Here is a 27,457-nt window from a genome sequence, read left to right as displayed (position 1 = left end):
ATTTCATTATATTTTTAACAATATTTAGAAAAGTGAAAACACTTAAGAGTATTTTTTTACCACATACTTTAATTTTCTACATTGCTTTGACTTAAAATAAAAAAAAAACCTAGTACAACATTCTTAACTACTGGAATTTTCATTACAACAAATTCAGAAGCGAGAAACTTACATCTGAAACCCAGAGCTAATAATGGCAAATGATGGACCATGGTCACATCATTAAAACTCAGGACTGTGTGTGTTTGTCTCAAATCAAAACAAAGGCCACAAATTCAAAAGAAAAAAAGGAACTTACAAGAGGATGTTCTTCTGCACCTTTTGTGAAAAAAGTCATGCTAAAAATTTAAAACAAGAAAGAAATGATGGGAAAACCCTCCAAATTGACATTAGTATGGAGAACAGGATAGAGAGAGAAGATCTGTGTAAAAAAAGGAGAAGGAATTTAAATACAATCTGTCTTTTACTCAAAGAGTCTTCCAAAAGCCTAGTCACCCACTTAAGTGTTGGATAAAGGTTTCTACAATTTTGTATTGGTCAGGCATGTGAGTCATCATATTTGTCATTTTATATTCTGTTGTTTGCACAAGTTTTGGACCAAAAATAATAGCTAGATTTCTTGGTTCCATATGAAATAAAGTGATGAAAAAGGGTGGAGAGAGGGAGAAAAGATGCATCATGTTATTTAAAAATATCAGAAGTTTTCTGGCACAAAAATGATGTAACTAATAAGAGGCTTAAATTTAAATTTAAGAGGCTTAAATTTCCAAAAGCAAACCAAACAATCTGAAAGGTTTTCTAGAAGGAAAATACCAGCTTTAGTAAGCCCATTTAACTGGTACTGCCATACTTGCACATTTATCCTCCCTGCCCCCAGCTTGTGTCTTCTCACTGTCATTTCTCCTTTGCTTCAGTACCAATTCTTATCCATTTTATATCCTTCACCTTCTTTAAAATTTAGGTCAAAACACATATTTCAGGAAGGTATTAATATTAATAGTCTTAACTCTGAGTGCTTTCAGCAAATATATACTTGGTACTCTTTTAATTACATTCATTTAATCATTGTTATGTAAAAATTTCTAAGTCTTAGAACTGGGTGGGCTGGTTCCTCCAATTTGATTAATAAGGGCCTCAAGGACATGAATATTGTGTGCAGTTTCTTGGTAGCTCATAACAATGTAAAGATGCACTGCTCAGAAATTAAGAGGACTTGAATAATATTTATTTTATTTCATTTGTTGTTCAAAGAACTTTCCCTTAGAAAAGAGCAACCCTTGAAACCAAATGGAATTGTGTAAATCCAATCAATTTTTCATCAACCATTGATTAAGTACTTATGTTCCAGAACCTCTACAAGGAGCTGAATAAGTCCCTGTCCTCAAGAGCTTATATTCTATCGGGCATAACAGGTAAGTCTACAAAGTCCTGCAGAGTAAATGCATGGTAACCAGACAGTAGCTCAGGAATCATCACAGGACAGATATAATTTAAAACAGAGCTGAGAAGGAATTTGACGCAGAACTGCATTTCAAGAACGCTAGATGACCTGGGCAAAGGCAGAGAGATGGACCAGACAAGGTCTCGTCTCAAGGAGCTAGGATGGAGGTCAGTGGGGCTAGAGTGGCCAGTGCCTGAAAGGGGGCAGAAGGTAGAACAATCAACTGGAGTCAGACTGGAAGGGCTTTCAATGCAGAAGAATTGAGCTTTTGCTTTTCTTTGCTTTTTTTGAGCAGGAGAAGGCCTTAGTTCTACCTCTACTTTAGGAGAACCATTTTGAATGCTGTGTGGAATATAGTGTTCACATGAGGGCGACTATATAACCATAAGGACACAGTAATCCTGATGAAAGATAGGGAGGAGATGGAGATAAGAGATGTTGTGGAGAAAGAGAAGTTGTGATGGATGGGCCAAGGTGAACAGGGCTGTCAGAGGTTTCTGAGGCTGTCCAGGCACACTCTATTCCCAAACTGGATCATCTGCAGGGATATTTGGTCATTAAGACTATAGAAAGAAGAGACTGCCTGGGACTAGAGTGTTGTGGACAGTTTCAGATACTGCAGAGATCAAGTGAGAGCTCCCATTATTAATGAGGCTGGGATGAGGGGAGACACAATATTAAGGAAGATGAGGGAAGGATTCTTGCAGAAGGTAGGATTTTAGCTGAAGGAAGCATGAAGACCTGGAAAGAATTTGATAAACAGGTCACCTGCAACTCTAGATTGTGATGAAGAGGAAAGGATATTTGAGTGCAGACAACCTTTCCTAGGAGTTTGCTTCTTAAAGGGAGCACAGATAAAATACCAATGGTTTTGAGGGATGTTGGGTACAAGTGTTTTTTTTTTTTGTCTCCTTAAGGGGAGGGAGAAGGAAATACATTGTAGACAGGAGATTAAATGAGAAGATTTTTTTAAAAATAACAATCAAGTCTTAAAGTTCTGTGACTCCTTTGAGTCATCAGCAGAATTCAGATTGATACTCAAGTTTTCAAATTAATGCTGTTGTTCATTTTAAATGAAACCAAATTACTATTTTCTGGTATAAAACAGCAGCAAATCAACTTCTCTTACCTCAGAAAAAATTTCATGCACCCAATATGTAAACTGCTTCCATATCTGTATACACACACATATGTGTTTTTATGTGTGTGAGTGTGTGTGTGTGTGAGTTTTTGTGTGTGTGTGTGTACATACCAAATGAAAAAGCAGCATAGTGAGTATAGGCCAGTCAAGTAAAAAAGGGAAAGGAGTTCTGGGAAATACCAGAGACAGAAAGAAAACAAAACTGAAGTGTCCCATGTATCCAGGGTCTGTAAGCATATCATCTAAATTGCAAACTCTTTTTAAACTACTATAATTTTAAGGGTTCAAAGTAATTTATCACCTCACAATTCTTTCTTTCAATCTTTCCAACAGTGACCCTGAAATTTATATGAAGGCAAGGAGAAGAGAAAGACATGTCTGAGGACATGAAGGCAGCAGGACAACTGAGTCAAGTTCTTGCAAAAGAAAACTATCTGAACTATCAGAACTTATTTCCATCTAGGCCCCATCTTTTACTGCTTCTGGATCTGGAGAGCTACTGAAGCATTAAGCCAGGTAGACAAATCTGGACTTGTTCCTCCTCATTATAAGGCTATTTTTTTATTTTGTTACATATACCATAGTTTTCATTAAAAATCTTAAAAAATATTTCTTGACACTTTTACTGACATACCTTGATTTTCCTGAAGTTTTTGCTATTGTCTTCAGATGAGCAGAGAGAACCTTGAGGGTTTCATAATGAGGTTCAGGTAAATCATGAATCTGAAAAATATCATTTCTGTGGTGGATTTAAAATCTCTAAAACTTTTATTTGTAATCCCCAAACACCTAATAATTTATACTTCCTAGCATTTTTAATGTTTTTGAAGTTCTAGGGGATCTTCTTTTCCATTTACTTCAATAAATTCTGCATATTTATCTGTTAACAGAAAAACATTCTTTTCCTAAACTGATTAGGTACATTGTATTCTTTTTATTAACTACATTACTTATATTTTTATTTTTATGGAAAGATTTTCTTTGTTTTACAATTTCCTCCCCATTCTTGCTTCCCTACCTCCACCCCCCACAGAAAGCATTCTGTTAGTCTTTACATTGTTTTCATGGTATACATTGATCTCAGTTGAATGTGATGAGAGAGAAATCATATCCTTAAGGAAGAAAAAATAAAGTATGAGATAGCAAAATTACATAATAAGATAATGATTATTTTTCTAATTTGAAGGTAATACTCTTTGGTCTTTGTTTCAATTCCACAATTCTTTCTCTGGATACAGTTGGTATTCTCCACTGCAGATAGTACCAGATTGTCCTTGGTTGTTGCACTGATGGGATGAGAAAATTCATCAAGGTTGATCATCACCCCCATGTTGCTCTGTGGGTTATATATACCACAGTTTACTAAGCCATTCCCCAAATGAAGGACATTCACTTAATTTCCAGTTCTTTGCCACCACAAACAGGGATGCCATGAATGTTTTTGTACAAGTGATGTTTTTACCCTTTTTCTTAATCTCTTCAGGGTATAGACCCAATAGTGATACCGCTGGATCAAAGAGTATGCACATAATCACACATATTTTTAAACAGTAGAGTTTAAGAACTACTTAAAGTAACTCGGAGAGAGTGAAAACAGGAACTTTGTCTTATATCTATACCTCCCTTGCCTATCCCAAACACCAAGAATAAGGTCTTTTATATCTCTTTGTATAGCTAGATCTAAGAGACATGCTAAGCAAGGATTTCCAGATTTATTAAAAATATGTAAACACAAGAAACGTATACCAACATGTGCCAGAAACAAGGAAGGACACAATAATGTAGTTTAGTTGAATGTAAATAATTTGAATATAAACATTTTCATAGATTCTAATCAGTAAAATTTGACAAAAAGAAAAATAATTACAAGTATAGAACCTAGGATCTCATTTTTTGGGCGGGGCAGTCTTCATTTTCTAGGGAGTAGAAGCTAAAATCTATTTGTACTGAACTCTTTCTAGCAGCTAGTTTCATGCTCGATAATATTTGGACATTGAAGGAATGCCCATCGCTTCAGGTAATGTTTGAACAAATTGTTGTATTTGATTGTAAAGCAATGTTAGGCTAGAAGAAATGGAAGTCCGATGGTGATTTCACAAACATCTGAAGAGACCTAATATGATATAAATGTCAGTAAGCAGAACCATAAAAACTTTTTAAAAATAACAGCGATATTGTGTGAGGATTAACTGGGAATGACTTACTTCATTTCAATTCGATGAATTCTTCTCCATTGTTGAGGATTGTTTTATTTAGGATCATTTAAATTTTTAATTTAATTTTAAGAATTTTTGAACTCGTGGCGAGATTGAATTTACATAGATTGGTCTTTACAGGCCATTCAGCATAGTCTTACCTTCTACCTCCTTCATAGCACTTATATCCTCCCCCAAACTTCTTCTTATGATCTCCCCGTTCGTATTGAAGTTTTCCCCAAAGTCTCCTGAAATTGCGCCTTTCCTATTCAATAGTACAGGGTTTGGTCACATTCAAAATTAGAATTCCGTTTTGGAATTCAAAGATTTGAGAATCTTATGTGATCTTAGGGGAATTATTTAACTTCACTGGGTCACAGATTCTTTATCTATCTCACAAAGTTGTTGTCCAGTTGGACTAATAGGATCCTTTCTTTATATCCCTAATCCAGTGATGTTGAGTTTGCTTGTTATGAGAAATGAAGGAATGGAAGCAGTGACTTACTGAATAGAGTCATTGTATTTAAGGACAAGGCTTCCCAAGACAGAGAATTGATAGAGGAGGAACTGGGATTCAGGGCGAGAAGGAACGAGACTTCTAATTTGCAGAGCCGTTGATTTGTTGGTTTCCGTGCTAGGGAGAGGTAGAAACGGATAGATACATGATAAAGAAAGTCTTTGCGTGTGAAAGCATTCTAAGAAGTCTTGGTTTTCAAGACTACTTCATATGTGGAATCTGTTCATAATGGATGGCAATGATTCTGGAGAAGATGTCTGTGATTTAGGGGCCTACAATCTCAGTATGAGTCAAAACGGTATGACTGTACCAAAAGTTAATGGGATGGATGGGGGCTTGTTTGAGGAGCATAATTGCTGTAGTTGTGGATGCTCAATAGATAGCCCTGCTCGTTAGGGATTGAATTAGAGCACCTGGGTACAGTGTGCCCGGACGCATATGGCTTCAACCATGCTTGACTCAATTTCCTCAATTCGGAAATGCGTCTCCAAAGTACCAATTTCCCATATTTTATTCATGCTGATATTAAAAGAACCCATCGGAGACATGGAGAACTCCCTATTCACATCCATCCTCCTTTGACCTGTTTTGTTTAGGCCCCTTGTCTATTATTGAGTTGAGTTTTTAGAATAATACTTATAGAGGATGCTAATAATAATGTTTGCCCTTCACTTTGAAGAAGACCATGGCATCTGCCTGGTGATGTCATAATGATGCAAGTGACTTGGATCTGAGAACAGGAGTTCTGGTGCTAAGTCACCAGCGTCCTTTCTCCTACAGCATCATCTGCGTCCTTAGGGCAAATATGAATCAGGAAATCTGGAGATGTCAGTGGATGATGGGCTGAGGCAATCAGTGTTAAGTAACTTTTCCAAGGTCACACATCACATCTCGTAAATGGTAGAGGTTGGATTTGAAATCACATCCTCCTTGTTTCACGGCCAGTTCTTTACTCAATGTAACATAGAGGATAGTGAAAAGGTAAAGCCTCTCTGAAGAAGCGAATTTGAAAAGATCAAAGTGGTCCATGAGGATGTACCATTAATGGTCATAGGAAAGAATCTTAGAAATTGAATCTAGAGGGGAGAATGCAGGAGGATTTGTGACAATTATTTTATATAGTTTGAGAGGTTGGCATGTGGAAGTATGTTCGGCAGTGTTTGGAGACACGAGACATATAGAAAAAACAAAACAGGACAGCCTGCAATGAATAAAACGATATGAAGTCAAAGAGAACCTCAAAAATTATTCCTTTCTGTTGGTGGGTGTACTCCCTCAGGATAAATAGTTGATTCCTACTCACTCGAAAAGCATTAGGAATGTTGAGATAATCACTTGGTTGCCTTGTAGACCTGCAGGTTTTGTTATCGGTTGGGTTAAATGAGCGCTGAGGGCTCTTTGACCTCTAACATTCTGTGACAAATTGGTATGCTAGGTCACCAACTTCTCAAACAACAAGATGGAACTGTTGAGGACTCTGTCTTACATCTGAAGGGGAGATATGCTTTCTAGTTGAACCTTATGTAACATATGGGAAACTTTGGAAAATTCTGAGTCTTTCTTCTCCCAATCACTTGAGCTGAAGTAACAATGGTGGATAATTGAGAGATGGAAAGAAGGAATTCAAAGTGAAACAGATTTTAGGGAACAGTGGGGAAGAGAAGGGGCAGAGAGACCTGGTGATGGGGGAGCTGTAGGACCAGCTGATCACATCCAAAGACTTGCTGGTAGTAGCCTTTTCCTTTTACAACTCAACACTTTAGGAGATTCAATTTTATATTAAGGTGAGTATAAGACGCTTCATCATACCCTCCTTCTTTAAATTATTTTTCTTCCCTATCTTCTCCTAGAGCACAATATTAACTTCCACAGTCAATTTTTTCTACCTATCTTAAGTTCAAATATCTTAAGTTACCTCAGTTCCTTTGGTATGCTCCTGTTTTAGGGATTGGCTGCATTTTTTTCAGGCCTTCTTTCTTTTGCTTTCCAAATGTATGACAAGATAATTTTCAACTTCTATTTTTACCCACATTGGGTTTTCCAATTGAAAGGAAGGATAGTTGTTAATATTCTTTTTCGGAAGATTTTGAATCTTGCATTTTTCTCCCTCCCTCACTTCTCGCTTCCCTCCCCTTGAAAGCAAGTGATATAAGATATACTTGAGGTACAGTGTTAAACACAATTCAATGTAAGTGATGTTGTGACCGAAGAATCAGGACAAAAGGAAATCATTGAAGAAGTCAAAACATAAAACGTTTAAAAAGGGTTAATTTTGTGCTATAGTACGTTTTGCTCAGTTTACAGACTCCAACATCCTCTGTATTTGGATGCCATTATCCATCGCCAGTTATTTTAGAATTGTCTTTGATCACTGGTTTCCGGAGAAGAGTTTGATTTCTCATACTGGATCATCACACAAGGTTGATGTTGCTGGGTACAGTGTAGTCCTGGTAAGACTCACTTCACTCAGTATCAGGTCTGCATTAGAGTGCTTTGCTTGCCATCATATATTTTTAGGTTCATAGAACAACCATATGACCAACCTAAGGTTTGATTATAGATTTCATATATTGAGAAGAAACCTCTTGATGGCACTTAGGTCTCCTCTGTGGTTTTACATATTGGGAAATTGAGGACCAGAAATTTTTCGGGTGAAAGGTCTTATAAAATAGCAAACACTGCATTATAATCACACCAAAAAGGGAGACCTTCAGAGCACCCCCATATTTTGGCTTCTGAGCCCCTTGTCTGTACTTGTCCCATGTGATTTCTCTATAAAAGGGTCTTTGGGGCTAGTATATTTCTGGCATTCCACCATTATGCCCAGTTCATCATATCTGTCCTTTTCGTAGTAACATGTGAATCATTGGCAGTTTAGCTGAGAAAGGATCTCAGTGTCTCTTCACTTCTCCTAAGACGGGGTCTTCAGAATCTTCCTAAGACATTCTAAATGGAAGCGAATCGGTTTCCTGACATGAGCCTGGCAGACTGTTCAGATTTCACATGCCAACATGAGACTAACAGACAATACTGATGAACTTGTCCGGGCTAAACAATTTTGACATACACCTGCCTAAACGCTGAAGGTATCTAATGAATGACAATATCAAAGTTCTTGGTGAGATCCACAAATGTTGTATACAGACCCCTGTAGTTGGTGGGCAGCAAGCACAGTGTCTACTGATCTTCCACCCTTTCTGAAGCCACACTGGCTCTCAGGTTGTTGACCATCACCCAGGTGAAGAATCAGCCTATTGACAGGGAATCTGGCAAGAATCTTGCCAGCAACGACTAAAAGAGGACCACCCCTGTAATTGTCACAGAACAGTCTATTCCCTTTACCCTTAGAATCATCAAACATACAGATAACTCAGTGGCATCTTGTGTTGTCTATGAGTGTGTCCCCATGATTCAGTGTGGCAAGACAGAATCGAGAAACCTATGGATGTCTCTGGATGCAGTGATGTCTGAACAAACTCTAAGTGTTTCCTGATATCTGCTTCAGGTGGCTACTTCATGGTTGGTGTAACAAAATTTCCACTTGCACCCATTCCAGCAGTTGAAAGCTTCATAAGCCTAGATGAGACAAACCTCCCAAACTCCGCAACGAGTTTCAGATACCCTTTCTTATCCTAAGAATGGGTTAACCCAAGTAAACTGAAAGTGGCAGAGTGACCGCGGTGGCTCCCACTACTTCCTGGAGCCACAGGTGAAATTTAGGTGCCTCAGGTGGAAATGAAAGGTGGAAATAGCCTTGGAAAGGGCTCAGTAGCCCTCACACTTGGTGTCCATGAGGGAATTCTACATCTCTCAGGAAGGCAGAAGAGTAGAGTGCAGCAGAGATGAGCAGAGCGCAGAAAGAGGGCATCACTTGTCAGCTGACTACTATAGAGTAGAGCAGATTGCAGTAGACGGAAGCAGAAGAGCAGAGAACTGCAGAGGGTAGCAGGGAACAGCAGAGGGCAGCACAGGATTGCAGAGTACTGCAGAGGACAAAAGAAGGAAGCAGAAGAACAGGGAACTGCCAGGGAAGCATGGACCAGCAGAGGGCAGCAGGGAACAGCACAACTCAACAGCTGGCTGCAAAGAAATGCAGGTTTGTTGAGTGTCATTTGGTTCTTGTCCTTCATTGTCGAAGAAAAACAGATTGCATGAAACTTGAGACTAATCCCAGACCAATACGAGCTCAGAATGCTCATCCATTGTTCAGGCACAAATCACCCCTGTGAATACCCATGGTACTCTGCCTAGAACATATATGTCATGTTTCCTTTGAGCTGCTGCCCTGCTGCCCAAAACATAGAGAACAACACCCTCTGTGAGGGTAGCACACCATGCTGGGCAGTCGTGGGCCAGTGTGTCGAAATGTTGTACACACAATTCTTATGTGCTTCAGATAGTCCTTCAGCGTGTCCAGGCATTGCTTCTGCTGCCTTATGAATGTGAACCCTGTTTGAGTTCTCCATAGAATAGTCTTTCTGGCAAGAGTGTTTCTGGCATTCTAACAATATGATAGTCCATTGCCGTTGCACTCTCTGCAGTCGTGTTGGAATGCTCGACAGTTTAAATTAAGAAAGGATAGGAGGGAAGGGGAGGCACCCTGTGTTTGTGCTAGCCAGCAACTTCCTTCTAGCACCTGTGGTTATTGACGGCTTTGCAGCTTCATTGTCAGGCAAAGAGAGTTATGCCGACCTGTTGTCCTCTGATGAAAACCAAGAAGTAGAAGAATTGGGGAAACGTTTTATAATTATAAAGCTAGGTTTGAGGGAAGGGGTAATCTGGAGTGATTAGTGCTATCTAAACTTGGACAGTTCTGTCACTGTCATGGAGTTATTTTGTTCTGGAACTGTCATCGTCAACGAATATGGCGACTTTGTAAATGGAATACTCATTCTCATAACTTTTCTACCAAATTCCCGCTCTCTGCTTCTTGCCAACTCCAAGACCCTGTGATTGTCTAATTCTGCCCTATTTAGCTTTGGAAACGCTAAGAAAACCATGATCTCTCATCTTTCAACTGTTCTTGTCTTGGAGATAATTGTTCTGCCACTTGTGAAAGTTTTGTTATCAAAAGACAGTTGATGCAAATGTTGTTCTTATTGTGTCACCCAGCATGACTTTTAAAAAGTGAATTCACATAGGATCTCATTTTTTGGGCGGGGGAATCTTCATTTTCTAGGGAGTAGAAGCTAAAATCTATTTGTACTGAACTCTTTCTAGCAGCTATTTTCATGCTGGATAATATTTGGACATTGAAGGAATGCCCATCGCTTCAGGTAATGTTTGAACAAATTGTTGTATTTGATTGTAAAGCAATGTTAGGCTAGAAGAAATGGAAGTCAGATGGTGATTTCACAAACATCTGAAGAGACCTAATATGATATAAATGTCAGTAAGCAGAACCATAAAAACTTTTTAAAAATAACAGCGATATTGTGTGAGGATTAACTGGGAATGACTTACTTCATTTCAATTCGATGAATTCTTCTCCAATGTTGAGGATTGTTTTATTTAGGATCATTTAAATTTTTAATTTAATTTAAGAATTTTTGAACTCGGGGCGAGATTGAATTTACATAGATTGGTCTTTAAAGAACTTTCAGCATAGTCTTACCTTCTACTTCCTTCATAGCACTTATATCCACCCCCAAAATTCTTCTTATGATCTCCCCGTTCCCATTGAAGTTTTCCCCAAAGTCTCCTGACATTGCTCCTTTCCTATTCAATAGTACAGGGTTTGGTCACATTCAAAATTAGAATTCCGTTTTGGAATTGAAAGATTTGAGCATCTTATGTGATCTTAGGCTAATTACTTAACTTCACTGGGTCACAGATTCTTTATCTATCTCACAAAGTTGTTCTCCAGTTGTACTAATAGGATCCTTTCTTTATATCCCTAATCCAGTGATGTTGATTTTGCTTGTTAGGAGAAATGAATGAATGAAAGCAGTGACTTACTGAATAGAGTCAATGTATTTAAGGACAAGGCTTCCCAAGAGAGAGCAGTGATAGAGGAGGAACTGTGATTCAGGGAGAGAAGGAACGAGACTTCTAATTTGCAGAGCTGTTGATTTGTTGTTTCCCATGCTAGGGACAGGTAGAAAGGGATAGATACATGATAAAGTATGTCTTTGCGTGGGAAAGCATTCTAAGAAGTCTTGGTTTTCAAGACTACTTCATATGTGGAGTCTGTTCATAATGGATGGCAATGATTCTGGAGAAGATGTCTGTGATTTAGAAGTCTACAGACTCAGTATGAGTCAAAACTGTATGACAGTGCCAAAAGTTAATGGTATGGATGGGGGCTTGTTTGAGGAGCATAATTGCTGTAGTTGTGGATGCTCAATAGATAGCCCTGCTCGTTAGGGATTGAATTAGAGCACCTGGGTACAGTGTGCCCGGACGCATATGTCTTCAACCACGCTTGACTCAATTTCCTCAATTCGGAATTGCGTCTCCAAAGTACCAATTTCCCATACTTTATTCATGCTGATATTAAAAGACCCCATCGGAGACATGGAGAACTGCCTATTCACATCCATCCTCCTTTGACCTGTTTTGTTTATGCCCCTTGTCTATTATTGAGTTGAGTTTTTAGAATGATATTTATAGAGGATGCTAATACTAAGGTTTGCCCTTCACTTTGAAGAAGACCATGGCACCCGGCTGGTGATGTCACAATGATGCAAGTGACTTGGATCTGAGAAAAGGAGTTCTGGTGCTAAGTCACCAGCCTCCTTTCTCCTGCAGCTTCATCTGCGTCCTTAGGGCAAATATGAATCAGGAATCCTGGAGATGTCAGTGGATGATGGGCTGAGGCAATCAGTGTTAAGTAACTTTTCCAAGGTCACACATCACATCTCGTAAATGGTAGAGGTTGCATTTGAAATCACATCCTCCTTGTTCCACGGCCAGTTGTTTACTCAATGTAACATAGAGGATAGTGAAAAGGTAAAGCCTCTCTGAAGAAGCGAATTTGAAAAGATCAAAGTGGTCCATGAGGATGTACCATTTATGGTCATAGGAACGAATCTTAGAAATTGAATCTAGAGGGGAGAATGCAGGAGGATTTGTGACAATTATTTTATATAGTTTGAGAGGTTGGCATGTGGAAGTATGTTCGGCAGTGTTTGGAGCCACGAGACATATAGAAAAAACTAAACAGCACAGGCTGCAATGAATAAAAAGTAATGAAGTCAAAAACAACCTCAAAAATTATTTGTTTCTCTTGGTGGGTGTACTGCCTCAGGATAAATAGTTGATTCCTACTCACTCGAAAAGCATTAGGAATGTTGAGATAATCACTTGGTTGCCTTGTAGACCTGCAGGTTTTGTTATCGGTTGGGTTAAATGAGCGCTGAGGGCTCTTTGACCTCTAACATTCTGTGACAAATTGGTATGCTAGGTCACCAACTTCTCAAACAACAAGATGGAACTGTTGAGGACTCTGTCTTACATCTGAAGGGGAGATATGCTTTCTAGTTGAACCTTATGTAACATATGGGAAACTTTGGAAAATTCTGAGTCTTTCTTCTCCCAATCACTTGAGCTGAAGTAACAATGGTGGATAATTGAGAGATGGAAGGAAGGAATTCAAAGTGAAACAGATTTTAGGGAACAGTGGGGAAGAGAAGGGGCAGAGAGACCTGGTGATGGGGGAGCTGTAGGACCAGCTGATCACATCCAAAGACTTGCTGGTAGTAGCCTTTTCCTTTTACAACTCAACACTTTAGGAGATTCAATTTTATATTAAGGTGAGTATAAGACGCTTCATCATACCCTCCTTCTTTAAATTATTTTTCTTCCCTATCTTCTCTATAGATGCTTTAATTTGCATTTCTCTAATAAGTAGTGATTTAATACAGTTTTTCAGATGACTATGGATCGCTTTGATTTCCTCATCTATAAATTGTCTTTGCATATCCTTTGACCATTTGTCAATTGGGGAATGGCTTGTTTTTTTAATTTGCTTCAGTTCTTTTTATATTTTTAGAAATGAATCATTTGTGAGAAATACTAGTTGTAAAAATTGTTTCCCAAATTACTACATTTCTTTTGATCTTGGTTACAGTGAGTTTTGTCTATGCAAAAGCTTTTTAATTTAATGTATTCAAAATTATCTAGTTTGTTTTTAATGATATTCTCCATCTCTTCCTTGGCCATAAACTGCTTCCCTTTCCATCGATCTGATAGGTAAACTATTCCTTGATCTTCTATTATGCTTACAATATTGTTTTTTATGTCTAAACTCTGTATTCATTTTGATCTTATCTTGGGATAGGGTGTGAGGTGTTGGTCTAATCCTATTTTCCCAATAGTTTTTATCAAAGAGAGAGGTTTTTATCCCAATAGCTGGACTCTTTGGGTTTATCAAACAGCATATTACTTTAATCATTTCCTGCTATTGCACCTAGTCTATTCTACTGATCCACCCCTCTATTTCTTAGCCAATACCAGACAATTTTGATGACTGATGCCTCATAATATAATTTTTGATCTAAAAGGGCTAGGGCACCTTCTTTTGCGCTTTTTTGATTTTTTTAAAGAATGATTTTATTTATTTTGAATTTTACAATTTTCCCCCCTAATCTTGCTTCCCCTGCCCCACCAGAAAGCGGTCTGTTAGTTTTTATGTTGTGTTTCCATGGTATCCATTGATCTAAGTTGAATGTGATAAGAGAGAAATCATATCCTTAAGGATGAAAAATAAAATATAAGAGATAGAAAAATTATATAATAAGGTAATGGTTTTTTTTTTAAATTAAAGGTAATAGTCCTTGGTTTTTGTTCAAACTCCACAATTCTTTCTCTTGGTACAGATGGTATTCTCCATCATAGATACCCCAAAATTGTGCCTGATTGTTGCACTGATGGAATGAGCAAGTCCATTAAGATGGTTCATCACCCCCATGTTGCTGTTGTACATTGTTCTTCTGGTTCTGCTCATCATCAGTTCATGCAAATCCTTCCAGGCTTCCCTGAATTCTCACCCTTCCTGGTTTCTTTCTTTTTTTAAAAAAATTATTATATTTGTTTTTATTTTTGTGCAAATGATGTTTTTTTATACATTACTAAAATATTCTTGTTTAAGAGTAAACATGATACCCCCTACCCCCAAAATAGACCCTCATGAGAAATAAAGTAAAGAGGAAAAAATTAAAATTAAAAAAATAATAATAGGGGCAGCTAGGTGTCATAGTGGACAGAACACCTGCCCTGGAGTCAGGAGCACCCGAGTTCGAATCCGGCCCCAGATACCCCACAATCACCCAGCTGTGTGACCCTGGGCAAGCCACCCCAACCCCTTGCCCTTCAAAAATCAAAAACAAATAAAATAATAATAATAATAACAATAACGATAATAAAAAATGTGCATCGCTCTTTGTTCCACTACCAGCTCTGTCTCAGGTAGATCACATTCTTTATGATAAGTCATGACAAAAGTTACTTCCATATTTTTCCACTGTTGCCATTGCTGATATTTGTGCTAAGTTTTCCTCACTGAATTCAACTTCCTATGTTACGGTATCATGAGTAAGGGAAAACACTGACTTTTGAGAGTTTCTGCAGCATCCAGTCCTCAGTGAAGTAAGAGTTGAATAAAAGCTTCTATGGGTGGGCGAATTTAAACTGACAATAAACCTAGCACTGAGCCTAATCCTGACCCTATCCCTAAAACTAAACCAAAACCACATCTTAACTCTAACCCTAACCCTAAATCTGACTCTAAAGATAACCCAAACCTGATACTAACCCTAACCATAACCTCAAACCTAACCTTAAAACTAACCCTGATAATAACATCAAGCCTCACCCCAACCCCAAACCTAAATCAACCCTAACCAAAAACCCAACCCTAATAGCAACCCTAAGCTTAAGGCCAAATCAAACCCTAACCCAAACCCTAACCCTTTCCCTATCCCTAACCCTAACCCTCACTCTAACCCTAACCCTAAGCCAAACCTTAAACCTAAACCTCATCCTAGCCCTATCCTCAAATCTAACCCCAACCCTAACCCTAACTAACTGAAACTGAACAGGGAATTTCTAATTCTGGCATCAAAGTTGAGATAACAAGGGTGACTAGACTATACAGCAACAAGCACCTGTGGTATAGTATACTCTACCTGTGATAGAGTATGAAAGTGGTGAAAGTCTAGAATGGCAATAGGATTCTTTTTACAAATTATCTACAGCTCTGTGTTCTGTAATAGATTATTATGTCTTTGGGATCTACTATATCTATAAATAAAACAAGAGAGATGCAGACTAAGTAAGGGGTGAGTACCCCAAACCTAACCCAAACCCTAACCATAACCTTAAGCCTATCTCTAACCCTAAACCTAAACCTAACCCTAAGCAGACCAAGGACCTACCCCTGACATTCAAACAGACAAGAATCCCAACCCTAACCCTGGGCCTAACCCTAACCCAAACCGTAATGTTATCTAGAATACCTAAGTCTCCATAAATCCTATATCCGGTGCAATCTCTAAAGTGTAAGAAAACCAAAGGAGAAATATTTTATATGTGTGGATATTCCTGGTGTTATCTGGGTATGAAGTTCTATCTGTTTTCTTCTTGTCTCAAACTGCAACCAAAATCACTGAAAACAATTTTTTCGGGGGCATATGTCTGATTTCAAGGAGAATCAACTCCATGAAGTCAAGGGTCGGACTTCAGTACGTTGACAAGAATGGCGTTTGAATGATAAACTGACTAAGCTGGTGGCTATGGGAATAGACAGCAAGTGCTTAATGTAGGAGATTGGATAAAGGTAGAATTAGCAAAACTGAGCAAGAGAAAAGAATTCAAAATGAATAGTTTGGTAATTACCACTTAATAACTACACTGCGTGGCCTTGGCCAAGGCACTTAACCCCACTGTCTTGTAAAAAAAAGTCAAAAAATTATACTGGTAAATTAGTCTTAAGGGATCTTAATTAAGGTTAGTAGGTTCAATATCCCTTCTCATTTTTTTATGCTTTTTTGAAATTCAGTCTTACTAAAACATGGAGCTACTATGAAGATAATCCTAAGCACAGAGTGTAGAAAATGGAGTCTGCAATTGTAGAATATTTTCATATTCTTGGAAAGAGACAAAAAACTGGAATCAACCAAAAGGAAATCAATCATTTGAAAAAATTCCAAAGCACAATGGGAATATTAAATAATAAATATTTCTCATCTTATTTTTCCTCTGCAAGCCCCTTCCCCCAAATAAAACATATTTGCTTAAAGGGAGTTAATGAAGGAGCTTTCTTATCTTTTCATTGGATCCTAGTGAGAATCTGAATACAGTTATCCATAGAGTTAAACTTAAGTGATTTAATTCCAAGATGAAGTTAAAAATAGCAACGTTTCATTCAGTACTTTTTCATGCAGTGCCTAGATTGTAAACATGAAGACAAATATAACCAGAGTTAATTACAAGGACTTGAGAAGTGAAACATGGAAACAAAAGGGACATGTGCCAGATATAGACCTGGATGTACTACGCTAGGAATTCTCACGGAGTGTAACACAGTTGAGCTATGCTTAGCCGAAAACATGCACCATATGCTGAAACTTGATCCAGTTGAACAAAATTCATTCATTCCACAAATATTCACTGGGTGAGGATAAAAAAAAAAGATTAAAGTGGTCCCTCAGGGCTTGTAGAGTTGAATTGTAGAGATATGTCATGCTCACTTTACCTATATCTTAAATGGAATTCAAATCCCCATCAGTGTGGACACTATTTGCTAATACAAATCATGACCCATCCCCATCCTTCCATAAATCATAAAACCAATGTGCTACCATAACTTTCATCTGAGCTGCCTTTCTGTTGTTTTCCATATTGGCTGTGTGGCTATTCCCATTCCAGTCATACACATCCTTGAAGGCATCTGTCATGTCATTTCCTTGGTACCAATAATCCCGGCTTACATGCTATCCATCTTCTTACATCAATCAACTGATCCACAAGCATGTATGAGTCTTTAACAAGTGTCAGACACTGTGCTAAGCACTTAGAATAAAAAGAAAAAAAACTATAAGATTTTTCTCTGTCTCATAGGAGTTCACTTTTCTTATATAGGAGACAACAGATATGTAATTTGATATATATATATCTCATACTTAGAAAATAGAAGATAGCCACAGAGAGGACGATACTAGCAGTTACGAGGAGAGAAAAGAATTACTGTGGTACACAATGTTGCAGTTTATTGCCCTTTGATTAATAGTTAATAGTTAACTACAATTGACTACAATTCTAATTGTATTCCATGATTGGCAACTAAGACATCTATATTACTACTATATTACTACTGGGAGAATAAAGATGTTAAAAAAATAACTTTTTGTTTAAAAACCGTTTCCAAAGGTCAAATTAGGGTGAAACATTTCATTAATAAGTTGTTTTAGCATTACAAAAGAGAAAGTATGTTTTACTCTGGCACCTTATAAACATGCTGTTTCTAAAACAACTAAAACAACATCACTTGTGACACTTTATTAAAATAATTTCTTTTAGCTTGAAATAACATTTTTATTGTTGTTGATTTAACTCAAGCCTTTGGTATATTACTTCTACCCTGTTTATGGTATAGTCTCAATAATAAACTTTAATCTTTGATAGATAATACTTATGAGTAACTGCTTCACATAGAGGAGGTGTTTCAACTAATAAACATTTTTCAGTGTATCAGCAAATGTAATTTTCATTCATTCAGCAAATATTTTTTAAGTATAAGATAATCTGGCATATTGGGTAGAAAATTAGAAAGAACTGGGTCAAGTCCTACTGTTTTGCACATTCTAACTATGTGACCATGAACAAATTAATTTTTCAATGTCCTCAAAAGTCCCTAGTTTGAATCAGAGTTTTCATGTCAAAAAATTCTCTGAAATCACAAGTCTGGACAAGTCTGCCCTCCCCCACCTCCCATTCCCCATGACCTCCACAAAAGACACTAGGATAAGCACGGAAAAGAACAACTGACTCCATTCCTGCCCCCCCCCCAAACTTAACATTTAGGTATAAAAAATATTGTTGATTAGACTCCTTTCACTTATGGGTTTAGCACAAGAAGCCAAAATATTTTGGACATTATTCCCAGAAAAATAGAATATTCAGTCAGAGGCAACTATATTCTAATAGATAGAAAACTGAGTGTATAGTGAAGAACCGCTAGCTTCAGTTCCTCCTCTGTTATTTTTGTTGTTGTGGGAAATTGGGCGTGTAATTTTTAACCTTGATCTATACCTTAAAGAACCCACTTGCATTTTTAATTATTAAATATAGCCAATGTTCTCTATCCATGCTAATGAAATCTTTCCCGTTTTCTTATAAGTACTCAATTAGTGTTTGTTCAGTCAATATCTGGATTTGGTGATATACTTGAGAAATTCTTAACAGTGACCCAGAATGATAGCTGTGGTATGATTCTCCTACTGGGACAATTAGTTGGCAGTAAGAAAAATTCATCTTCCTGAGTTAAAATCTGACCTTAGAACTAACTAATTAGATGGGTGATTCTGGGCAAGTTACTTAATCCTGTTCTCCTCAGTTCTTCATCTGTAAAATGAGCTGAAGAAAAAAAATGACAAACCAAGAAAATGACAAATGGGATCACAAAGATTGGGACACAACTGAAATAACAATAGTTCTTCCTTCCATGAAGTAATTCATTCATAACTGTTTGCTCTTAAGTGTCAAATGCCCTACCTTTTGGTCCCCAGAACACATTAAATAGAGGTTATTAAATAAAGTGTCAATTCAGTGCTTCTAACTGGGTTTCGGAGAGCGATTCACTTTGAACTATACTTTATCTTTCTTAGGTGGAAAAAGTTGAGAAGTTTAAGAACTCTCAGAGCACCAAGGACAGCTTGCATGCCAAGTACAATCCTGCCACCTGTGGCACGGTGCTTGGTGATGACCAATGGGGACCTTTACAAGTTGATGCTACTTCCTTATTTTTGTTGTTTCTAGCACAGATGACTGCCTCAGGTAAGTAAAGCTTATAGAATTAAACATTCTGCAGGAAAGAACAAGTAATAAATTAACTAAATTGGGACTTTTGTTGAATCGGAGAAGCACAAAATCTCAAGAATCAGAAGAGAACTTCCTATACCATTCAGAAATTTCTTCCACAGTATCCCTGACATCACCTAGTTTGAGAAAATTTCTGGTGACCTTTTATTGTTGTTCAGTCATTTTCCTGGCAGAGATACTGGAGTAGTTTGCCATTTTCTTCTCCAGCTCATTTTATAGACGAGGAAACTGAGGCAAGCAGAGTTAAGTGACTTGCTCAGAATCACCCAACTAGTAAGTATCTAAGACCAGATTTGAACTCAAGAAGATGAGTCTTTCTGACTCCAGACCAGATGCTCTGTTCACTCAGCTACCTAGCTGTCTGTCCTCTGATGAACTAGAAAAATCACTGATTTCCAATCTGTTGTGTTTCCAAACATTCCTCATGTTAAACTGCTACCTTTGGGTTTTATTTTACCTAATGTAAAAAAACACAGAATAAATCCCTATTTTATCACCTCACTTCCTACGTTCTTCAACAATTTCTAATATGTTATGGTTCCTAGACTCCTATCTTTACTGCACACAGAATTGCCACATCATAGATAGATTAAATACAATCTGAAGGTTGATTTAGATAATGTACTAGAGATAGTCTTAGAGATTGGTTGAATCCATTCTAAGGCTGAGTTGGATTCCTTTTTATATCCCCAGTCCATCCTTAGTAGAAAGAGTTCTGGATTTAGAGTCAGAGAAACTGGATTTAAACTCAGTCCTGTCTTGTTTGACCATGGGAACATATTCCAGCCTCTCATCATCCTCGTGTGTAAATGAGGAGGCTGGATGGTGACCTGTAACCTGCAAACCTTCCACTTCCAAATCTCTTATGTATTACAATCTCTTAGACCTTGAAGCTTCTTTATAAAGATTTCCAGGATTAGGATATTAAGTTCTCAGGTACCACATTTCATTTTTTGGACAGCCCAGACTTTTAAAATTGTTTCTTTATAGAGAGCTTCAATCTGCTTCTTTTCTATTTCTACCTAGTTCTGTCCCCTGAAGCCAGGCAAATGAAATGTGACCCTTTCTGATCCCAGACCTTCAGATATTCAAAGACAGTAGTATCACATTGCCCTCTTAATTATCTGCCTCAGGCAAGGTAAATATGCCTGGTTCCTTTAAGTTTTCCTGGGATAAAAAAATCTTTGTTTTCTCACCATTCTTTTTTCCACATGGGCTTCATCTTGCCAACTGCTTTCTAAAAATGTAGTTCTTACAGCTCAACACCAGAAGAGACTAAAAAGCAGCTTTCACTCCTTTGTTCTAGAAACAGTCTTCTGTCTGAGATTTCATGAGGGTGTTTGTGTGTTTTTAATCCACCATATCCTCACTATAATATTATAAGATCAAATTTGAGGTCCATTAAAATCAAGGGTCTTTTTCACATCAATTGTGTCAAACTTTACTTGATTTTACTTAGAAGAACGATTTTTATTTATCATACATTGTAGAAATAATTTGACTAAGTTTGGTTCATTTTTAACCTGTATTCCGTTTTCTATATTCTCTGATTTGTCAGAGATATTTTTAAAAATATGGTATCCAGAACTGACCATGATTTCTTAAATAAAAATCAAGGAATAAGGATTCCAGACACTGCCAGACCTTCAGGAGACAAACACAAAGATCGAAACAACCTGTACTCTCAGAGAACTTAATTTGATTTAAAAAAATTTTGCTTCCAATTAAAAAAATATTTTATAAACATTGATTATTGTTTCCCGTCATTAACTCTTGCCTCAATTGAATAATAAATTACTATTTTTAAAACAAATTTCATAGTCTAGCAAATCAACTTCACACATCGGACGTGTTAAAAAAAAATCTATTGTTCTAAATTTTAAGTACATGACGTCACTGGCAGCAGGCAGAAAGCAAATTTCATCTTTCGTCCTCTAGGCTTATGGTTTCACATTTCATTAAAGAGAATTCAAAGTCATTTTTTCTGTAGGATGTTGATGTCATTGTTTAAATAGAGTTCTCCTAATTCTATTCACTTCATCTTGCCTTAGTTCACAGTTTCCTCTAAAACCGTCCATGTCATCATATCTTACTGTATAACGATACTCTATTACATTCATATATTATATTTTGTGTAGCTCTTTTCCCAGTAGCATTCCCTTAGTTTCTAGTTTTTGACTGCTGTAAAAAGAGCTACAATACATGCATTGTGCATTTGGGTCCTTTTCCTGTTTCATCTGTTTGAGATATCTCTAGTAGTGGTAACTAGGTTAAAGGGTATGTACAATTCGGTAATTTGCTTGCTATAGTTCCAAATTACTTTCTAGAACGGCCGGACCATTTCATAGGTTCCGCAGACAGTGAATCAACGTGCCATTTACCCAAGCCTTTTCAACATTTGTCATTTCCTCTTTTGTCATCTTTAGTAGTCTGATAGTTTTGAGGTGAAACCTAAGGGTTCCTTAATTTGCATTTTCCTACATTTTAGGAATTTGGAAATTTTTTTGCTTTTCGCTAGACAATGGGGTTAAGTGACTTGCCCAAAGCCACACAGCTAGACAATTATTAAGTGTCTGAGGCTGGATTTGAATTCGGGTACTCCCGACTCCAGGGCCAGTGCTCTATCCACTATGTAACCTAGCCACCCCATAATTTGTAACATTTTTATATAGTTATTGATAATTTAGATTTCTTTTGCTGAAAGCTGCCTGTTTATGTCCTTTGACCATTTATCTCTTGGGAAATGAGAGCAAGGGAAACCAATTCAAAGATCAAGAGACTCCCACTCCAGATCATCACCAATAGTCCTGTTTTCTACCAATCAGGCCATGGGGTAGAAGGGTTCTGGAAAAGGCAAATGAGAAGGATGCTTTTGCACAACACTCCCTTTACTATAATAAACACAGTCGTGCAAGTCATGCCATCATACATGTGATGATGTGATCATCTTTGATTATGAAGGACAAACATCATCATCATCTAATGGAGCCTTCCAGATCTAAGTGCCATAAATGGTAGTTTCTGTTTTCCATCTGTTCTTCTGTCCCATCCTTAAACTTATTTTTTTATTCTTTCTGTGATTTGCAGTCATTACATTCCTCTCGGTTCTCCCAATCCGTCACTTCTATTCTGGGTTTACCTCCCCCTATTTGTGGTCTACATCTTGTAGTTGATCCTCCACCCTTCAGCCCCTACCCCTTCATCTTTTTTTTTAAATTAATTGTCAACCCTGGGCCACCATCACCTTCTGTGTTCTCTGTTCCTACTTATGAGCATAGCTGATGGAATCACAAAACTGTATCTGCAAATTCACATTTCAATTGGATTCCCCCTGCTAAATGGCAATCCTATGATTTTTCTTAGATTGACTCCATACAGCAGTTCTGAAGCTTTTTTTTTGATTGCTCCCTGTAATTATCTAGAAAATTAAAACTACCCTTCCTCTTTTTTTCTTCACATTTCTTTCTTCTCTCAATACTCTATGTTGCTGATAAAGTAGCCTGACACCTCTTCTTATCTCTTGCTTTCAGAATTTTTATCATCCTTTTAGGCTTCACTCAGGTGTTGCTTCTTCTATGAAGCCTTCCCTCGTGCTATCACTTGTTTATATCATATACTCAAATTTCCTTGCATTATTTTATACATTTATCTGTGTATCTGCTTACATGTTTTCGGCCCCCTCGGGGAAATAAAAGGTTCTTGAGATGAGGAACATTTTGTCATTTTTCTCTCTGTATCCCTGGCGGTTAGCATCTTGTACATGTTAAACCTTTGGTAAATGTGGGCTCAGTTGAATTAAAGCTGTCAGATATCTTTCTTTTCATACTGCCATCATTATTTATTTTCTTTCATTAGGCTTACGCATTATTTTTACCCCCGATGAGGTGGCCTTCATACAGAATCTTGTTTTCTACATTGAGGCAGCATACAAAGTTGCGGTAAGTATATATCACTTGGTGGTCTTTTCACTTGTCCCAGTAGTAGGAACAAATTTAACTTGTTATTAAAGCATAAATTAGATAATTGTGTTTTGCCTCAAGAAGAAAATTTCTAATCTATTTTTTACATATGATCTCTATATATGTATAGAAAAATAGGAAGAAAGGTGCTCTGTGCTCTGTATAAATTTCATAGGCTCATAAAAATCGGAGCTACATTGAGCGCAACTCTCCCATTCCCCCCCTTCTATTATGTGCTCAATCACCAACATACAGTGTTAAAATATAAAAAGTGAGAATGAAGAAAAAGAACTAAAGAATTCTCTATGAAATTGTGAACTTCTAATACATCATTTTTAAGAAGTTATATTGAATTTAGTAAGACCACAAAATTGTGTTATCTTCTGTATTCTTTTTTGTATTCTTCATACTTTTGAATGTTGTATTAATGTTCTTTTCTTTTTTAAATTAATCACTAACTCTGTATCTTCCAAAGATTTCATAATGTTGAAGCCTTTTGTATGTCTCAGGGAGAGGCAGTCCTTTCAAATTTGGACAGAGTTCACCATCTTTATCATATATTCCTGTGTATGGTAAGGCGGGGGCAAAACTATTAATTTCCCTGGAATTCAATATATATATATATGTGTGTGTGTGTGTGTGTGTATGTATTCTGGCATCCCCTTGGAATTCCCAGTGCTGGGTTTTCTAGAGAATTTCTCTGAAATCATCCTTCCTTTATAGTCATTGCACTATTGGGATGAGTAAGTTTTGCAATCAATAATAGACCTATAAATATGGGTATACATGGAATCCCTATATATATTGAAGAAGGAAATGTTGTTCCATCAGGCAGTGTGACTGCTTGGAGTCTTCTTGCCGCAACTGTGTCAAACAGCTCAGAGACCCTGGCTCCCAACATTTAAGTAATAATCATATAGTTAATTGATTTCTTATCCCTACTCAGACCATGATGACCTTACCCTGTCATTTACCATATTTATTACTACATTTTATAATTGCTAGTTCATTTAGGGTTATTAATTAAGCAATTATTTGTATGGAAAGGTTTTTTTATATTTTATGTGTAGGTAATGTGTTTTGATACACTTCCTTACCAGTCTGTAGTGAGGGTCCTTCTGCTTGTCCACCCATCCGTTAACTCTGACAGTAACCAATTTTTCTTTATGACCTAGTTGGTAGAAGCCACGGTTTCTGTGACTTTTTTATTTTTTCCCGTGAAACTAAGGCTGCTGGAGTTCACATATCGGTCACCTGTACTGACTATTTTTTCAACACCTTTTTCATATATTCCTGTGTATGGTAAGGGAGGGCAAAACTATTAATTTCCCTGGAATTCTATCTGACCCATCTTGTATCTGTTTTCCGTGTTTGTGTGTTTGTGTGTGTGTGTGTGTGTGTGTGTGTGTGTGTGTGTGTGTGTGTGTGTGTGTATTCTGGCATCCCCTTGGAATTCCCAGGCGAAGATTTGTGTTATTCCTTCCTGTCTTTCTCCCTCTCTTTACAGATAAGGAAAGTGGGCCCTATGAGGGACTTCATGATGATGAACTGCATGTATTCCTGTATAGAAAAATGACACTGATAATACTCATATGAACCTTCTCGATCAACAGATGAAGTACAGGAGAAATGAATTCGAAGATAAAATATGGTGGGAAAATGGAGTCAATAGAAAAAAGGGAATTGTAATGGGAGAAAGAAAAAGGAGAGGGGGAATAGGCTGAGATATTTCATATAATGAGATTTTTCTTTATTATAATGAGCTATTGCAATGATCTGGAAAGGGAGGAATATTGGGAGCCAGGGTCTCTGAGGTGTTTGACACAGGCGCAGCAAGAAGACTCAAGGCATTTACACTGCCTGATGGAACAACATATCCTCCTCCTCCTCCTCCTCCTCCTCCTCCTCCTCCTCCTCCTCCTCCTCCTCCTCCTCCTCCTCCTCCTCCTCCTCCTCCTCCTCCTATCTTATTGTCTCATCTTGTTACCTCTTCGACTTCTCTTCTTTAAGGATATGATTTCTCTCTCATCACACCCAATTTGAATCAAGGTACAACATGGATACAAAGCAAAGACTGACAGAGTGCTTTCCATGGGGGTGGGGGGGGGGAGGGAAGCAAGATTGGGTGTAAAATTGTAAAACTCAAATATCTTTTTTTTCTTTGTTTTGTTTTGGTTTTTAGGTTTTTGCAAGGCAAACGGGGTTAAGTAGCTTGCCCAAGGCCACACAGCTAGGTAATTATTTTAGTGTCTGAGACCGGATTTGAACCCAGGTGCTCCTGACTCCAGGGCCGGTGCTTTATCCACTATGCCACCTAGCCTCCCCCTCAAATAATATCTTTAATAAAAATAAATTAAAAAAAAACAAGTGATGTTTTTACCCTTCTTCATGATCTCTTCAGGGTACAGACCCAGTTGTGGTATCGCTGCGTCAAAGGGTATGCTCCTTCTTGTTGCCCTTTGGGCATAGTTCCAAATTCCTCTCCAGAAAGTTTGGATGACTTCAGGGCTCCACCAGCAATGTCATAGTGTCCCGGATTTCCCACGACCCTTCCAACGAGGATCTTTATCCTTTCTGGTCATATTGGCCCAAAGCCCATCTTTAGGCTTCAGGGTTCCCCCTTCTGGTTTTCTCCCTACCCAGAGGTCAGTCACAACAGCAAAAGCAAGACTCTGTCACTTGCCCCCAGCCATCTGCCTGCCTGGCATCAAGGGTGGAAGAGTTGTGACGGTAGCTATGATGTCTGGTGGGTGGGAAAGAACTCTTTTCCTTTTTTTTCCTGCATCTCCTTTTTCTGTCCTCTTTCCTCCTCTCCCTTTCTGCCTGAGGAAGGAAAAGGGGATTAGGTATAGGGAGCATGCCTTCACCAACAGGACCTCCTTTTCTTTCTGTCCTCAAGTGTGTCTCACTCTCGAAATTCTTGAACCCAGGTTAGGTCAAACCACGGTCTAGGTTGCAGAGAGATGGCCAGAGTGTCACTCCCTTGGAAGGAGTGGATAGAAGGGGCAGGGTCGGCTAGTTAGTTTGAGGCTCAGATGGATTGGTGGTAGTTGGTGGTAGTCCCTTTGCAGCTCTGCCTCCACCCTCCTGAGAAAGGGAGCAGCAGACCGGCCCATGTGGGGGGTCAGAGTGGGCTGGGTGGAGGAGGGTGGCACTTGCCAACTTTCCCGGGATGCCCCCCCCAAAGAAAAATCCTAAAAGGCTGAGAATTGTGCATTTCAGATGGCAGACTTCCTCTATACAACAACTCCACCTCACCTAGCCCATGTCCATGAAGGCAATGGATGTCCTGAAAATCTAGTCTGCACTTAATAGAAATTTAAAAAAAGAGGAAATAGTAACTAAGCATGTAAGTCAAAATATGAATGAATGGGGGGGGGTGAGAACTCTAGTTTGAGGTGCCCTTGATGGAGACAGGAAATTTGGAGGGTAGGGAAAGGACACAAACCATTAAAAATGTGGTTGATGTGTAATTTTTTTTAATTTAAGGCGGGGGGGGGGGGTGTTAAGTAACTTGCCCAAGCTCACACAGCTAGATAAATATTAAGTGTCTGAGGCTGGATTTGAACCCTGGTCCCTCCTCAATCCAGGGCCAGTGCTTCTGGATACCATGCCACCCACCCCCATTTAAACAACAACAACAACAACAACAACAACAACAACAACAACAACAACAACAGACCAGCAACAACAGCAACAACAACTTTATTTTTCAATAAAAAGCAGCTTGGCTTTGGCCCATTCGTTATCAGGATGAAGGCCACTCTCAGCAATCAGACTGTGGACATTCTAGAGAATTTCGGGACCCAGAGGAATCCTCCTCAGGGATTTCAACCATATCAGTGTGGAGCTCAGTCTCCTTGAAAAGAAGGGAAGAAAAAAAGGGACAAGGAGTGGGGGGAAATCAAAAAGTAACTTGGGACCTCTCACCAAATCTGTAGTCGTCAGATCTCGGATGAATACTGCAAAGTAATCAATTTCAATAATTTAATACCGGTTAAAAATAGATCAAATTAGTGGAACAGCTCACATACATAATGTACAGAAATAAGCGAATCTAAAACTCTCATATTTAATAAATACAAAGACCCCAGCTTTCGGGATAAGCGACTCCTTATTTGACAATAATGGGTAGGAAAAATGTTTGATCAAATATGGAATAAA

The 27,457-nt window shown here is 38.1% G+C and overlaps 1 protein-coding gene across 5 annotated transcripts; it reads left to right on the top strand.

The window, feature by feature from the left end:
* The first annotated feature begins 13,882 nt into the window (after window positions 1-13,882).
* On the top strand, window positions 13,883-26,745 carry LOC141506638 (phosphorylase b kinase regulatory subunit alpha, liver isoform-like). Of its 5 annotated transcripts, none has more exons than XR_012473933.1 (4): window positions 13,883-19,289; window positions 23,190-23,865; window positions 24,801-24,944; window positions 25,476-26,736. XR_012473933.1 is itself a non-coding variant. In XM_074213582.1 (4 exons), exons 1-4 carry the CDS (start codon window positions 19,277-19,279, stop codon window positions 25,545-25,547), a joined length of 231 nt encoding a protein of 76 aa, XP_074069683.1. In that variant the 5' UTR covers window positions 13,887-19,276; the 3' UTR covers window positions 25,548-26,745. The 5 variants fall into 5 exon arrangements, 2 of the variants coding, with proteins under 2 accessions (XP_074069683.1, XP_074069684.1); XR_012473931.1 differs by having other exon boundaries at window positions 13,886-19,289; window positions 23,190-23,272; window positions 23,769-23,865; window positions 24,801-26,715; XM_074213582.1 differs by lacking the exon at window positions 24,801-24,944 and having other exon boundaries at window positions 13,887-19,289; window positions 23,190-23,272; window positions 23,803-23,865; window positions 25,476-26,745.
* Window positions 26,746-27,457: the final 712 nt, after the last annotated feature.

This window comes from Macrotis lagotis, chromosome 1 (genome assembly GCF_037893015.1).
Source record: "Macrotis lagotis isolate mMagLag1 chromosome 1, bilby.v1.9.chrom.fasta, whole genome shotgun sequence".
NCBI lineage: Eukaryota > Metazoa > Chordata > Mammalia > Peramelemorphia > Peramelidae > Macrotis > Macrotis lagotis.
This window is presented reverse-complemented; position numbering and strand designations above follow the sequence as displayed.